Source organism: Notothenia rossii, assembly GCF_949606895.1.
Source record: "Notothenia rossii genome assembly, chromosome: 11".
NCBI lineage: Eukaryota > Metazoa > Chordata > Actinopteri > Perciformes > Nototheniidae > Notothenia > Notothenia rossii.
This window is the reverse complement of record NC_136910.1, coordinates 56,813,547-56,829,045: the sequence shown is the minus strand read 5'-3', so window position 1 is coordinate 56,829,045 and position 15,499 is coordinate 56,813,547. Positions and strand designations below refer to the sequence as shown.

General features: G+C 39.9%; 1 protein-coding gene across 1 annotated transcript in view; it reads left to right on the top strand.

Moving 5' to 3' along the window:
- The first annotated feature begins 5,815 nt into the window (after positions 1-5,815).
- The window catches only part of pcsk5a (proprotein convertase subtilisin/kexin type 5a), a 90,470-nt gene continuing 80,786 nt past the window's right edge, over positions 5,816-15,499 (top strand). The window contains exons 1-5 of the mRNA XM_079657825.1: positions 5,816-6,220; positions 9,757-9,861; positions 12,083-12,244; positions 13,994-14,107; positions 14,377-14,456. Of these exons, the coding sequence (XP_079513951.1) occupies positions 6,065-6,220; positions 9,757-9,861; positions 12,083-12,244; positions 13,994-14,107; positions 14,377-14,456 (617 nt within the window). The 5' untranslated portion in view covers positions 5,816-6,064. The remainder of the gene's footprint in view (positions 6,221-9,756; positions 9,862-12,082; positions 12,245-13,993; positions 14,108-14,376; positions 14,457-15,499) is intronic.

Here is a 15,499-nt window from a genome sequence, read left to right as displayed (position 1 = left end):
GTCTTTACTTTAAAGAGTCCTCCCCTGCTGATGTTCAGGTGTATATCAGTGTGTAGTGTCTCTACTTTAAAGAGTCCTCTCCTGCTGATGTTCAGGTGTATATCAGTATGTAGTGTCTCTACTTTAAAGAGTCCTCTCCTGCTGATGTTCAGGTGTATATCAGTATGTAGTGTCTCTACTTTAAAGAGTCCTCTCCTGCTGATGTTCAGGTGTATATCAGTATGTAGTGTCTCTACTTTAAAGAGTCCTCTCCTGCTATCAAAGCACTAGTGTTACCATTTCCATGCACAGAAACGTTTATAACTACAGGAGAGGAAACCCCCTAAAGCCTCACAGGGCCTCTTGTTTGACCCCATCCACGTGTAGTGAAAGATTTGGCAGTTCATAAACAAAATAAATGAAACTGTGAAATCCTCTCTACGGATGACTCACAGCTTCAAAACGTGAACTACTTAGCGCGACATGTCACGCTGCAGCTCTCATGTTCCCAAACAATGAGAGCTTATGAAACAGGGGGAAGTGTGAACAAAGAATAAATAAGAGTTCATGCCTGTGCCCCCGGCGGGCAGTCAGTGTGCTCCACAACACGTTTGACAATTATTTTCAGGGGGATGTGTCACTGTTTGAGTTTCTGCACATCAAAGTCAGCCTCTCTGAAGACATGTTAGATAACTTCAAAGTGTCTGCCTCGCCGTGAGGTGCTTCTCCTTTTGTTTTCCACATCGGTTTGTTTTTCTCAGCGCATCGTAAAGACTGCGAGTGCCCGTTGCGTCATCAACCTGCTCCTTGTAATTCACGATTCAAGGCCGCAGCGGACGTTGAACACGACTTTAAACACAAACACATTCTGACAGGTTGGTTTCAAAGTGTGGAGAGACCGTTTTCTGTTTTCATCTTCTTCAGAAACTTCTGGTGTTTTTGTTATTTGACGACAGAACAAACAGAATTATTAAAACTTTGATTTTCTTCAGATTTCTCACTGGTTGCATTGTTCATTTACGCTTCTAATAAGTGTTTGAGACGTTCCCTCTCCTTCAGGCTCGTTTTATTCTGATCAACAACAGAGAGCTGGCCGAGGGATACATTTATGCTTATATATGATATATATATTGTATCTTTGTGTTTTTATGTGTAAAGATTATTTTTATAATGTAAGAATCTGCTGCTCACTTTCTCCATTCATCGTTTAATGTATAAAATGTCAGAAAATAGTTAAACATTTCCTTTACAGATTCTTAAAGTCCAAGGTGATGCTTTTAAAAGTAAATTTTTTGGTATTAAAACACAAAGATATTCACTTTATGTTATTGTTGGAGAAAATAAAAGGTGTCTTCTTTATTATGGTTTTTCTGATGGGCGTGATACCGCGTGTGACCTCGCAGCTGCCTCTACGTAGATAGGAGAAGGCAGGGCGTCATTCATGTTGTTGATTCCAACGAGAGCACACACACACACACACACACACACACACACACACACACACACACACACACACACACACACACACACACACACACACACACACACACACACACACACACACACACACACACACACACACACACATAGACACACACACAATGCCTGGGCACATCCTTAGGCTTGACTCTCTAGATTTCAGAGGAATCAAACACTCTCTCTCACACACACACACACACACACACACACACACACACACACACACACAGCATTCTGGTCATATCTGCATGTGTAGCACTGCAGCAATGTGTGTGTGTGTGTGTGTGTGTGTGTGTGTGCGCGTGCGTGCGTGTGTGTGTGTGTGTGTACGTGTGCATATGTGTGTGCGTGTGTGTGTGTGTGTGTGTGTGTGTGTGTGCGTGCGTGTGCATATGTGTGTGCGTGTTTGTGTGTGTGTGTGTGTGTGTGTATGTGTGTGTGTGTGTGTGTGTGTGTGTGTGTGTGTGTGTGTGTGTGCATATGTATGTGTGTTTGTGTGTGTGTGTGTGTGTGTGTGTGTATGTGTGTGTGTGTGTACGTGTGTGTGTGTGTGTGTGTGTGTGTGTGTGTGTGTGTGTGTGTGTGTGTGTGTGTGTGTGTGTGTGTGTGTGTGTGTGTGTGTGTCAATGGGACTTGGTAAATAATGAATTTCAGAGGAATCAAACATTCTCTCTCACACACATTCATTCACACACAGTATTCAGGTCATTGTACATGTCTAAATAACACACACACACACACACACACACACACACACACACACACACACACACACACACACACACACACACACACACACACACACACACACACACACACACACACACACACACACACACACACTTTGTCTCCTCTCCTCTTTGAGGGGCAAAGTGCAACACTGCCTTTCCTGAGATGTCCCGACGCCTTCCAGACACCTGATGACGCCAAACAGATTTACGACGCTGTTTGGTCCCTCCTGACTTTACACTATAGAAGCTTGATGTTACTTCCTGCTCCCTTGAGCAGCATACCTCGTGTGTGAGTTAAACCATATCCTTTGTATGTGACTTGACTCTGCTCCTTCTTGCAAGAATAAATTAGTACCTGATTATTGATTCTCATCCCGGTGTCGAGTGATATTTTCCTAACAGTTATATAACACAGATAAAAGCAAGAAAGCTCCATGTTTACGAGGCTGAAAACGGCTTTTTAGGCAGTTTTCTGATGAAGAATGATTTGAACAATCAATCTTTAATCAAAATAGTTTCCGATAATTTTCTTTGTCGATCAAAAAGTTGTTGAAATGCCTCTCAGAAATGGTCAAAGGAATAAATATTCTGCTTTTCAAACATTGCCTAATGAAAACCTCCAGTTTGGTAAATAAAAAGTACAATTATTGTCATTTATTGTATTTATATACATTGATATCATTCCAGAAATAATGAATTATGATTTCATTTGTTATCACGTTTTCTTTAATGTTAGTACACCAAGACACACCGCAGCCTTAATCTGCACAATAGCTCCTTATAAATCCCTTGACTAAGAGCGGATACTTTTGATAAATTATGATTAGATCATAGTTTCTTTCTAATGCATCTTTAAAGTCAATAAATAAAGTATTTAGGGCATTGTCTTTAACTGAGATATCAATCATTGATCCTCAGTCCTGCAGCTTTTTTAGGAAAACTATCTGTTAAAACATTTCAAAATCGGGTGCATTGCAAGTGCATATTTTTAAACGAATTAGTTTTTCTATTTTTTTTTATTGCAAAGCAGTTTTGAGGAGGAGAAAGTTTAGAAAGATGAGAGATACTGCACATTAAATCTTTTGCATGACCTACAAAGCTTTAAAGCTCCATTCCACATCTTTATATTGAAGCATTTAATAGTCAAATAAAATCTTTACTGAGAGAAATGTGCTTTTCAGTGCAGGTTTCATGTGACATACATTTGAGGAATTCTGTTGACACATGTTGTTCATCTTAGTTAAATCTGTGTGCATTATTAATAAAGAACTGTTGCCTGTTTTACATTACATCAAACAGAGCCTGGTTAAATCAAGTGCACATTATTGTTTTGTTACTAATGAAATTATCCTGGGGCAATAATTCCAATTAATGCCACAGTATTAGTCATATAATTACGCCACGCGACCGAGGCCGTTTCTCAATCTCGAGGAAACTGGCTTCCAAGCCAATATTTCCAGGATGCTACGTTATCGAGTGCCGCCGAAGGACTGTTCCAATCTCCAGCATACTTGGAATTCCACCGAGGCCGCGTCCTTGGTTTGGGGGAAATTTCGAGGCTGCACATGGGTAGACTTCGCGTCCTTAAAGTCCCCACAATGCTTTGCGCACGGACCAATTTCAAAAACCCTTGCGGAGAATGGCTGAACCGACGCAGCACACATTTAAATGTAAGTATGTAGTGGCGTAGAACATGTGTTGGTAAATATGTGACTGTTAAATTTGTTATCACCAAAAATGTGTTCCGTGAAAGTAAAGCAAGTTCATAATTAGATAGACATCGTGAGGTATTTATTTTCGGTAAAGTTTATGTTGAAACCGTTAGAGAGAGTGGCACACTTGTTAGCCTGTTCCATTCTTCTTTGTTTTCCGAAGCCGTGGCTTGGAAGCATACTTGCTTCATTTCTGAAGGAAGTGACTTGGAAGTACGAAACTACCAAGCCAGCATCCTCGCGATTGAGAAACGGCCCGAGAGTGAGGCGGAGAGGCGAGGTTCATAATGTGAGGTTCACGCATGTTGTTGGAGGACCCTTTTTTTCAATTAAGAAGAATCACATATCAATCTGTTGTTGCTGAAGTGCTGCTGTGGGAAATAAAGGTGTTGGTGCCAGACTTAGTTTTTTATAATAACAGAATTCTGTACGCTTTCATGTTCAAAAAGCTCTGTATTTTTCTCATACTGCCTGTGCTGCAGCACCTCTTTTCACCCTCTGTCTGAAACCAGAGCCCAGTCTGCTCTGATTGGTTAGCTGGCCGACTCTGTTGTGATTGGTCAACAGCTTAGAGAGGTCCCGCCCCTTAGTGTATCATGTACAATGTGTTGGGAGTGCTAGCCAATAGGAGCGTGCGTGATGTCCCTGTGTTCCTGAACTTTGGGATTTTAGCCTCTGCAGACCATTTACATGCACCAAAGCCTATAGAACACACTACAGGAAAAGAAAAACCCCAAAAACAATAGGGCCTCTTTAAGTACAGTACTTGAGTACATTTACTTTGTTACTGTGACACTCACCTACACCAGAGTGAAAACACGGATCTGTTCCGATCAAATACTGCAGCTTTGTTAAACTCTACAGGTAATTTCTCAATTCAATATCCACGCAATTTATCACACCTCTATAGTCTTTTAAATCTGTGCTGAATTGCAACATTAAATGTAAGTATATCTCGGTCTTCTTTACGAACCGTGAAGGATTTTTTGTGTGATTGCTTCAGATTGACCCAGTTAAAGCAGTGGATTTCTGAAAGCAGGGATATTATCGCTTCACAGTGCTGCCGCCGTGCCAACGGGAAAGGCATGTGGCCAAAAAATAATACAGAAACAATCACATTGCCTCAAGGGAAATATTAATTTAATTTTTTTATATTTATGGGTTCAGGATTAGTCTTTCTACTGCAAACACAGATCAGTTTAGATGGTGTGACTGATCGTGTTATTGTGTGTGTGTTTCATATTTTAGCAAAGTGGCCACGCTCCAGAATGTCCAGTAATAGTAGTAGTTAGTAGTAGACCACTAGTAGTATAAGAAGTAATAGTACGTTGATTCTCTTTATCGGGTGCCTTTTGGGTCTTTACATTTTTGAAAAATGTAACCAAATTGTTTGCATTTTTAATCATAACATCTGGTAGTGGACTACTTAAAACTTTGAGAAAACAAATGTTCCCACCTCAGGCACAAAATATATATAATTACTAGGAATTTCCTTGAAAAAATGTGACGGGTTGAAGTTTTTGCCAAAAATAGCCATGAGACCTTGTTTAGCTAAAACAGCACCACATGGAATTTAAGGACATCATAACATTTTAATATTTTGCAAAACTATTTTTCCTAAATAATTGTTTACTATAAGTAATTCATACAACAGAGTTGAAATGTTGAGCTTGACAATCTCAATCTGACAAAAAAAAGAAGAAATATAGGTAACAAAAAAGACACTGACACTTGCCTTTCTTTGCCGCCTTTTCCTCAATAGGACATACTGATGTCAACATATTCTAGAAGTTTGGGATTTTAGCCTCTGCAGACCATTCACATGCACAGAAACCTATAGAACACACTACATAAAGCATTACAGGGCCTCTTTAATGAATCATGAAGGTGAAGCTGCACCATGTGGCCGCACACAGGACGCACAGCTGATCCCTGGTCTCCATGTTGGAGCAGTAACTTGATATTAGCTTGTTCTCATTGTGTTAGAAACCACTTCAGCTGGTGACACATGCTCCCGTTTCAGCAGAACATCTCATGAAGCTCTGAGACCGGTTTTATTCCTGCAATGAGCAACACTTTCTGCAGGAGATCCGTGTGCAGGCGCAACGTATGAAGCACCTGGGCTCCGTCTAATTACTGGAGACTTGTCGATTCGTTTTTGCAATGATGGTGAATTTTTGGTTTCTGTGGATGATGGGAGCTCTGCTGCAGGTTTGTCATGCAACGATTTACACCAATGACTGGGCGATCCGGATACGAGGAGACAGAGAGTGTGTGAGCCGGATAGCAGAGACATATGGATTCACCAACATGGGCCAGGTGAGTGTCCTGAAACACACTCAGGAGAAAACAAGGAGCGCCAAGCTAACACAGAGCATTTGCCTTCATCTCGATTTTGAAGTGTTGTGTGTAGTTTTTAAGCTTTTTTTAGTTTTTAATTTGTCAGTATTTTGGGTAATTCGGGCCTGTAGGCAACACTCAACAAGCTTCAAATTAGGCCTCAACCAATTATCAAGACACTGAGCTGCAGGGAGACTAATGAAACTAACACAGAATGAAGATTGTAGTTTGACTCAAATGTTCTTTAAATAAAACTAGTTGACGTGTTTATTTTAAGAAATCAGTGAATTCATAGTGCCTCATTTTGCAGAACAGCAGACTGTCACTGTCCTTTAAAACAGTCTTATTGCAAATATCCCACTGTAGTTGTAATAATGATATTTGAGATTAGTTGCAATACTTTGTTTAGCAAATAACTGTCTACCGTCTGTCGGACAGAAACTAGAGTGATGTTTAATTAAACGGGCTCTAAGCTACTGCAGGAGGAAGGTACATATTAGCTTTTATTAATGAGAGTTTCAGTTGTTATTTTTATATATTAGAATCTAGCATCTGTTCATCTACATCCAAAGTCTGCAGGGATGTTTGCTTCTTGGTAAAGGATACCAAGCGTCCTCTTCCTTCATTTCATTTCCCAAAGCACCTGCATCTGAGATAGTCGCAAAAATGACATTATCCCTATCCTGTTAATATAGTATTAATAATCTAACGTCCGTTAAACCTTGAAGAAGCAAGAGTCGGCTCATCATTTCTATTCAAACCAAGGTTGCAAAAAACAAAACAGAAATCAATAAGAGCAGACGTCTATACTCTGACAGAATGACCAAATAAAAGCCAGATCAAAAAACAATAAAGCAAAAAGAAAGACACAAAGGGGTTTTCCAATAAACGTAACAGTTCTCCCCGGGGATATGGGGTGTAATGAGGGGTTCTGGTACATGTTCATTGAGGGGGTTATGGACCGCGTAGACCCTCTGATGCTTAACGTAATATAGCAGAGGTCAAAAGTCAAAATGAAATTTCACAATAAAAGCATCATTTATTCTGGCCACTCGCAGAAAATCAACTTATGACACTTTTTATATTAATTCCACACATTACCCAGAGCCCCTTTTCTTATATATATATATTTAAAAAGATGCTTTACGTCATGCCATTACGGACACACTCCGACACACACATGAACAGCAGAGTCTCATGTTACCTGATCACAGGTGTAAGGTGTCCGCCTAATGAAACCCTGAACCAGAGAGGGCAAAAGTACACGCATGCTTTCCTCAAGTAGAAGTACAGATACTCGTGTTTAAAAATACTCTGGTGAAAGTAGAACTACTGACTAAACTTCTTTACTCAAGTCAAAGTAAAGAGGCTTTGAAATGTACTTCAGTAAAAAGTACCCATAACTAGCAGCTGTTTTAAAGAGTACCTGACCTCCCTTTATATTAATAGAACAATAATGTCATTGTTAGCTAATGAATGTTTCCATGGTGACCAACGGCAACATGACAACGTTTTCATTGGTCCCTCTTCTTTAGAGAAGACCAGGAAGTGATGGATACACAGATCGTGTTCAAATCAATAGGCACGCAATGACTCTAAATAATAATGATCACGCCACCAAACACACATTCAGACTAAAGGAACCAGCCTGTTTGGAAAATGAGAGAAGTAGAAAGTACAGGTATTTGTGTTCAACATGTAAGAAGTAGAAAGTACAGGTATTTGTGTTCAACAAGTGAGAAGTAGAAAGTACAGGTATTTGTGTTCAACATGTAAGAAGTAGAAAGTACAGGTATTTGTGTTCAACATGTAAGAAGTAGAAAGTACAGGTATTTGTGTTCAACATGTAAGAAGTAGAAAGTACAGGTATTTGAGTTCAACATGTAAGAAGTAGAAAGTACAGGTATTTGTGTTCAACAAGTGAGAAGTAGAAAGTACAGGTATTTGTGTTCAACATGTAAGAAGTAGAAAGTACAGGTATTTGTGTTCAACATGTAAGAAGTAGAAAGTACAGGTATTTGTGTTCAACATGTAAGAAGTAGACAGTACAGGTATTTGTGTTCAACATGTAAGAAGTAGAAAGTTCAGGTATTTGAGTTCAACATGTAAGAAGTAGACAGTACAGGTATTTGTGTTCAACATGTAAGAAGTAGAAAGTACAGGTATTTGAGTTCAACATGTAAGAAGTAGAAAGTACAGGTATTTGGGTTAAACATGTAAGAAGTAGAAAGTACAGGTATTTGTGTTCAACATGTAAGAAGTAGAAAGTACAGGTATTTGAGTTCAACATGTAAGAAGTAGAAAGTACAGGTATTTGGGTTAAACATGTAAGAAGTAGAAAGTACAGGTATTTGGGTTCAACATGTAAGAAGTAGAAAGTACAGGTATTTGTGTTCAAGATGTAAGAAGTAGAAAGTACAGGTATTTGAGTTCAACATGTAAGAAGTAGAAAGTACAGGTATTTGTGTTCAAGATGTAAGAAGTAGAAAGTACAGGTATTTGTGTTCAACATGTAAGAAGTAGAAAGTGAAGGTATTTGAGTTCAACATGTAAGAAGTAGAAAGTACAGGTATTTGTGTTCAACATGTGAGAAGTAGAAAGTACAGGTATTTGTGTTCAACATGTAAGAAGTAGAAAGTACAGGTATTTGAGTTCAACATGTAAGAAGTAGAAAGTACAGGTATTTGTGTTCAACATGTAAGAAGTAGAAAGTACAGGTATTTGAGTTCAACATGTAAGAAGTAGAAAGTACAGGTATTTGGGTTCAACATGTAAGAAGTAGAAAGTACAGGTATTTGAGTTCAACATGTAAGAAGTAGAAAGTACAGGTATTTGGGTTCAACATGTAAGAAGTAGAAAGTACAGGTATTTGAGTTCAACATGTAAGAAGTAGAAAGTACAGGTGTTTGAGTTCAACATGTAAGAAGTAGAAAGTACAGGTATTTGTGTTCAACATGTGAGAAGTAGAAAGTGCAGGTATTTGGGTTCAACATGTAAGAAGTAGAAAGTACAGGTATTTGAGTTCAACATGTAAGAAGTAGAAAGTACAGGTATTTGTGTTCAACATGTAAGAAGTAGAAAGTACAGGTATTTGAGTTCAACATGTAAGAAGTAGAAAGTACAGGTATTTGTGTTCAACATGTAAGAAGTAGAAAGTACAGGTATTTGTGTTCAACATGTAAGAAGTAGAAAGTACAGGTATTTGTGTTCAACATGTAAGAAGTAGAAAGTACAGGTATTTGTGTTCAACATGTGAGAAGTAGAAAGTACAGGTATTTGTGTTCAACATGTAAGAAGTCAAAGTAAAAAGTCATCAGAAAAATAAGTAGTGGAGCAAAGTACTGATACCAGAAACATGTACTTAAGTACAGTAGGCTACTTTATTTGTACTCCACTACTTCCCACCTCTGCACTGAAGGACCTTCATAATTGAACAGCTGTTTAGTGACAGAGAAACTCACTCCTTTTATCTGAAAACAAATGATATGAAAGGGTTTTTATGTCTGTTTCTCTAGATCGGAGACCTGAAGAGTTATTACAGTTTCCGCCACAGCGAGACGGCGATGAGGTCGACGGTGTCAAACACACAGGTGTCTGTTAGCGTCGCCACAGAGACCGAGGTAAGTAACGGGATATGAGGAGAGACTGGACCTCTGAATTATTAATGAGCATCATGTCTCCTCCACACACACGTGTTCCTGTTCGGGCCTCTTCGTTACACACTTCCTTACGTCATCGCACATATAAAACCACAGAACTGGAGTTGCCATAAAACAGTGATGACATATGTTAGCATCGGACATTAGCATCGGACATTAGCATCGGACATTAGCATCGGACATTAGCATCGGACATTAGCATCGGACATTAGCATTGGACATTAGCATCGGACATTAGCATTGGACATTAGCATCGGACATTAGCATTGGACATTAGCATCGGACATTAGCATCGGACATTAGCATATCCATGGTTTCCTCGACAAATGTGATTTTGGATTATTGCAGAAAATAATATCTGTGTGTTTAGGATATTTACACGTGTTGTTCAGCAGGATAATCTCCACATTAACACCACTCTGGGTTTTTTCAAGCGTAAATGCAATCACTAGAAGTAAAAAGGTAACGTTAGTTTACGAAGGAGCTACAGTGGAACCAGGAAGTGCTAAAATGCTGACTCATGTCAAAGTTTAGGACTCATTCCTGCACCACTCTGTTGATGGCACAAAGAAAAATGTACCTGGTTTACTAAATAACAACGGGCAGTATAATACCACAATACAATAAAAGTGATTAAAAAAAGAGGCCAAAAAATGACCTTTTTCTGAAATGTGCAGCATGATGGTCAAGATATTGGATTTCACTACATTCAATAAAAATACAAGTTAAAAAGAAAAATAAATTCTGTCTTTGTGACGAAGATGGCTTCGTCACTGTGGACTGACGGCTTCGGGCTTTGTATATTGCACATGTGTTTTATTTTGAAAAGCGTTCCCTTTCCCCATGTCTGTTGCTGTTGATTGTGTTCACCTGGTGCCCTGCGTTGTCTCCTCCCCCCTCACCTGTGTCTTGTTGGTTGGTTAGTGTGGGTATTTAGGCTCTGGCCGTTTCTCAATCGCGAGGATACTGGCTTGGTAGTCGCATACTTCCAAGTCACTTCCTTCAGAAACGAAGCAAGTATGCTTCCAAGCCACGGCTTCGGAAAAACAAAGAAGAATGGAACAGGCTAACAAGTGTGCCACTCTCTCTAACGGTTTCAACATAAACTATACCGAAAATAAATACCTCACGATGTCTATCTAATTATGAACTTGCTTTACTTTCACGGAACACATTTTTGGTGATAACAAATGTAAGAAAGTAACATATTTACCAACACATGTTCTACGCCACTACACACTTACATTTAAATGTGTGCTGCGTCGGTTCAGCCATTCTCCGCAAGGGTTTTTGAAATTGGTCCATGCGCAAAGCATTGTGGGGATTTGAAGGACGCGAAGTCTACCCATGTGCAGCCTCGAAATTTCCCCCAAACCAAGGACGCGGCCTCGGTGGAATTCCAAGTATGCTGGAGATTGGAACAGTCCTTCGGCGGCACTCTGACGTAGTATCCTTGAAATATTGGCTTGGAAGCCAGTTTCCTCGAGATTGAGAAACGGCCCATGTCTTCCCTGTCAGTGGACAGGTAGGGTGTGTGATATCCTTGTGGCTGCTGACTGCGTTCAGGTGGACAGCGACTGAGGCTGTGAATCATTTGTCAGTGAGTAATAAATCCCCACACCGGGTTGTATTTGGACGTTCTGCCTCCTTGCTTGGTCGGGCCGCTCAACGGTCAGTCTCACAATTGGTGTCAGAAGTGGGATTGACCAAGTGAGGAGGTGAAAACGATGGAGGAACTGAGGGAGATTATGAAGTCCTTCCTGCAGTATGAGGCAGCCAGATTCAAGCGGGAGGAGTGCTATGTTGCTTATATTGTGAATAGACCGAAAGTGTTGATTAGAGCTGCATCGATTTGTCTAACGATTATGCAAAAAATGAAATTGCAAAACTTTGATAAACGACATAAACTTGTTTTTTTTGCAAGAATAGCAGTCCAACCTATCACATATGGAGATTTCTTTCTTTTAACTTTTTTATCATATTAAAAAGAAACTCTTCTGGCTTTTTACCGTAAAACCATTTAAAGACATCACCTTGGTCTTTGAGAAACTGGGATGGACATTTTCTCTACTTTCACGTTGTATACTACACCAATAAAGAGCATAATTGTTACGTGATTTAATAATGGATTACATATGTAGTGTTGTCGTAGCTCGAGCATTATCTTTGATTCTGTTTTAAGGTGGAGTGGCTGCAGCAGCAGGTGGTCCTGAGGAGAGAGAGGAGGAACTCCAGAGCCAATCACGTCTTCTCCGTTAACCTGAAGGGCGAAAACCTTCCCACCGCTCATCCGTCCAATCAGACGCTCCATAACGACTCCATGTGGAGGAACCCGTGGCACCATGTGAGTCTGAAACACAGATACAACACAGACTGCAGTATTATAGTGACATAGGTTTAGGACATAAGAGAAGGAAGATTCATCAGGACTTATACAAGTACCATAAGGTAACCCTTCAGTAAAAGTAGAAGTACTCAGATCTTGTTCTTGAGTAAAAGTAGAAGTACTCAGATCTTGTACTTCAGTAAAGTAGAAGTACTCAGATCTTGTACTTGAGTAAAAGTAGAAGTACTCAGGTCTTGTACTTGAATAAAAGTAGAAGTACTCAGATCTTGTACTTGAGTAAAAGTAGAAGTACTCAGATCTTGTACTTCAGTAAAGTAGAAGTACCGTAATTTTCGGACTATAAGGCGCACCTGAATATAAGCCGCAGCAGCGGCATACCACTCTCGGTTCCACTTTTACTTTTGCGTGCTACCTGTCTCACTCTTTTCCGGCCTCCTGCTTTTCCTGCCGGAACCCGCCGCTTAAAGGTGGGGGCCCGCGGACCGGCCATAGAGCCCATAGAGTTAAAGGTGTTGGCCGTTAGCTGTAAAAATCCATAGATTAGCCGCACCGTTATATAAGCCGCAGCGTTGAAAAATAGGGAAAAAGGCGCGGCTTATAGTCCGAAAATTACGGTACTTAGATCTTGTACTTGAGTAAAAGTAGAAGTACTCAGATCTTGTACTTGAGTTAAAGTAGAAGTATTCAGATTTTGTTCTTGAGTAAAAGTAGAAGTACTCAGATCTTGTACTTGAGTTAAAGTAGAAGTACTCAGATCTTGTACTTGAGTAAAAGTAGAAGTACTCAGATCTTGTACTTAGTAAAAGTAGAAGTACTCAGATACTTGAGTAAAAGTAGAAGTACTCAGATCTTGTACTTCAGTAAAAGTAGAAGTACCAGAGTGCAGGAATACTCTGTTACAGTAAAAGTCCTGCATTCAAAATGTTCCTCAAGTAAAAGTATAAAAGTATGATCATCAAAATATAGTGAAAGACAGTAAAAGTAGTCATTGTGCAGATTGGTCCATTTCAGAATAATAGATATGATATGTTTTATAATGATTGATCATGAAAGTGTTCTCAAAGCTGGTAAAGGTGCAGCTAGTTTGAATGGCGTATACTGCAGGGTAGCTGGTGGATTTACTCCAGGTGGAACTAAAGTCTGATTTAACACTTGATTATATTTCACATCATTCATCCACATCTGTAAAGTAACTAAAGGGATTAAATACATGTAGTGGAGTAAAAGTACACAGTAGTAAAAAATGGAAATACTCAAGTAAAGTTCAAGTATCTTAAAAATGTAACGAGTAAATGTACTTAGTTACTAAACACAGATTATGGAAGAAATCAAGCTGTTGTGTTTTATGATAAGAAGATATAAAAAAAGTCAACGATTTTTTAATGAAAATATTTCAAAGTTTTGTTGAATGTTAAGGATTGTTTGTTGTTTGATTAAATAACCAAATACACATGTGTATACCTGTTTACTCAATACACGTTTATATAATATACAACTTCTGTCAATCAAGCAAATACACATCAGACAACATTTCTATTAGCTTTCTGTTTTGGTTGAACAATGACTTTTAAAATCAAAAGAGACAATACATTTAAATGAGCTATTGAGACCCTGCTGTATGGGGGTTATAGGGTCTTTACTCTCATGCAAAATCAAAATGTACCAAATAAATGTACTTGGTTACTTTACACCTCTGCTTCCGAACTTCCCCAGTCTGATCTGAACGTCCCTCTCTCTGCCCCTCAGTCAGGCATGAACGTCGTTGGGGCCTGGAGGAGAGGTTTCAGTGGAAAAGGAGTGGTGGTCTCCGTCCTGGACGACGGCATCGAGAGAGAGCATCCGGATCTGAAGCCAAATTATGTAAGTGCCCCGGGATGGACTGCTGTTTCTTGGGGGGAAGGGGGGGACATTAATCATAAGCTATTTGGCAGCAGAGCTCTTAGTGTAAGGCAGATATTTGCCGGCGCAGCTTTTGGGCCGAAAGGTTCGGAGAGGATTGGATCGGACAGCAAACGTCTGATCCACTTAGGGTGCAGCGGACGGGTGAATAATGCTCTTTGTGATGAAATACAGACAGATAGCCGCCGGCATCCCATAATGCGCTGCTACTTACTATCCATCTGATTCAGGATCCTCTGGCCAGCCGTGATGTGAACGGACAAGACGACGATCCGTCTCCAAATTATTCCAACGCTGCTGCCTCCAACTAGTGAGCGCTTCCTTTTCTTTGTTTTCATTTATTTATTAAAGGTCTCCTATCATACTGTTTTTCATCAATATATCACAGGTCTCAGATATATACAGAACCTGTCTCTGATTGGCTGAAACACTAAACAGATCATTGCAGCATTACCCATAATCCCCTCTGTTTCAGCCCTGTTTCAAAAATGCTGATTCTCTGTCAGGTGGGGGGGGGGGTTTACCTTGGTTGGTGATTGGCTAATGGTTACACAAGACAACACATCGTGATAACATCATAAAGTGGCCAAAATCTGATCAGCTCATTTTCAGACAGGTTTTTATAGAAATGGATCAAAAAGAGAAAGAATCTTTGTTCAGAGTCTCTTTCCACAGAGGGGACACATGTTGATGTAGAAGAGACATGAAGAAGAGGGGACACATGTTGATGTAGAAGAGACATGAAGAAGAGGGGACACATGTTGATGTAGAAGAGACATGGAGAAGAGAGGACACATGTTGATGTAGAAGAGACATGAAGAAGAGGGGACACATGTTGATGTAGAAGAGACATGAAGAAGAGGGAACACATGTTGATGTAGAAGAGACATGGAGAAGAGGGGACACATGTTGATGTAGAAGAGACATGAAGAAGAGGGGACACATGTTGATGTAGAAGAGACATGAAGGAGAGGGGACACATGTTGATGTAGAGGAGACATGAAGAAGAGGGGACACATGTTGATGTAGAAGAGACGTGAAGAAGAGGGGACACATGTTGATGTAGAAGAGACATGGAGAAGAGAGGACACATGTTGATGTAGAAGAGACATGAAGAAGAGGGGACACATGTTGATGTAGAAGAGACATGAAGAAGAGGGAACACATGTTGATGTAGAAGAGACATGGAGAAGAGGGGACACATGTTGATGTAGAAGAGACATGAAGAAGAGGGGACACATGTTGATGTAGAAGAGACATGAAGGAGAGGGGACACATGTTGATGTAGAGGAGACATGAAGAAGAGGGGACACATGTTGATGTAGAAGAGACGTGAAGAAGAGGGGACACATG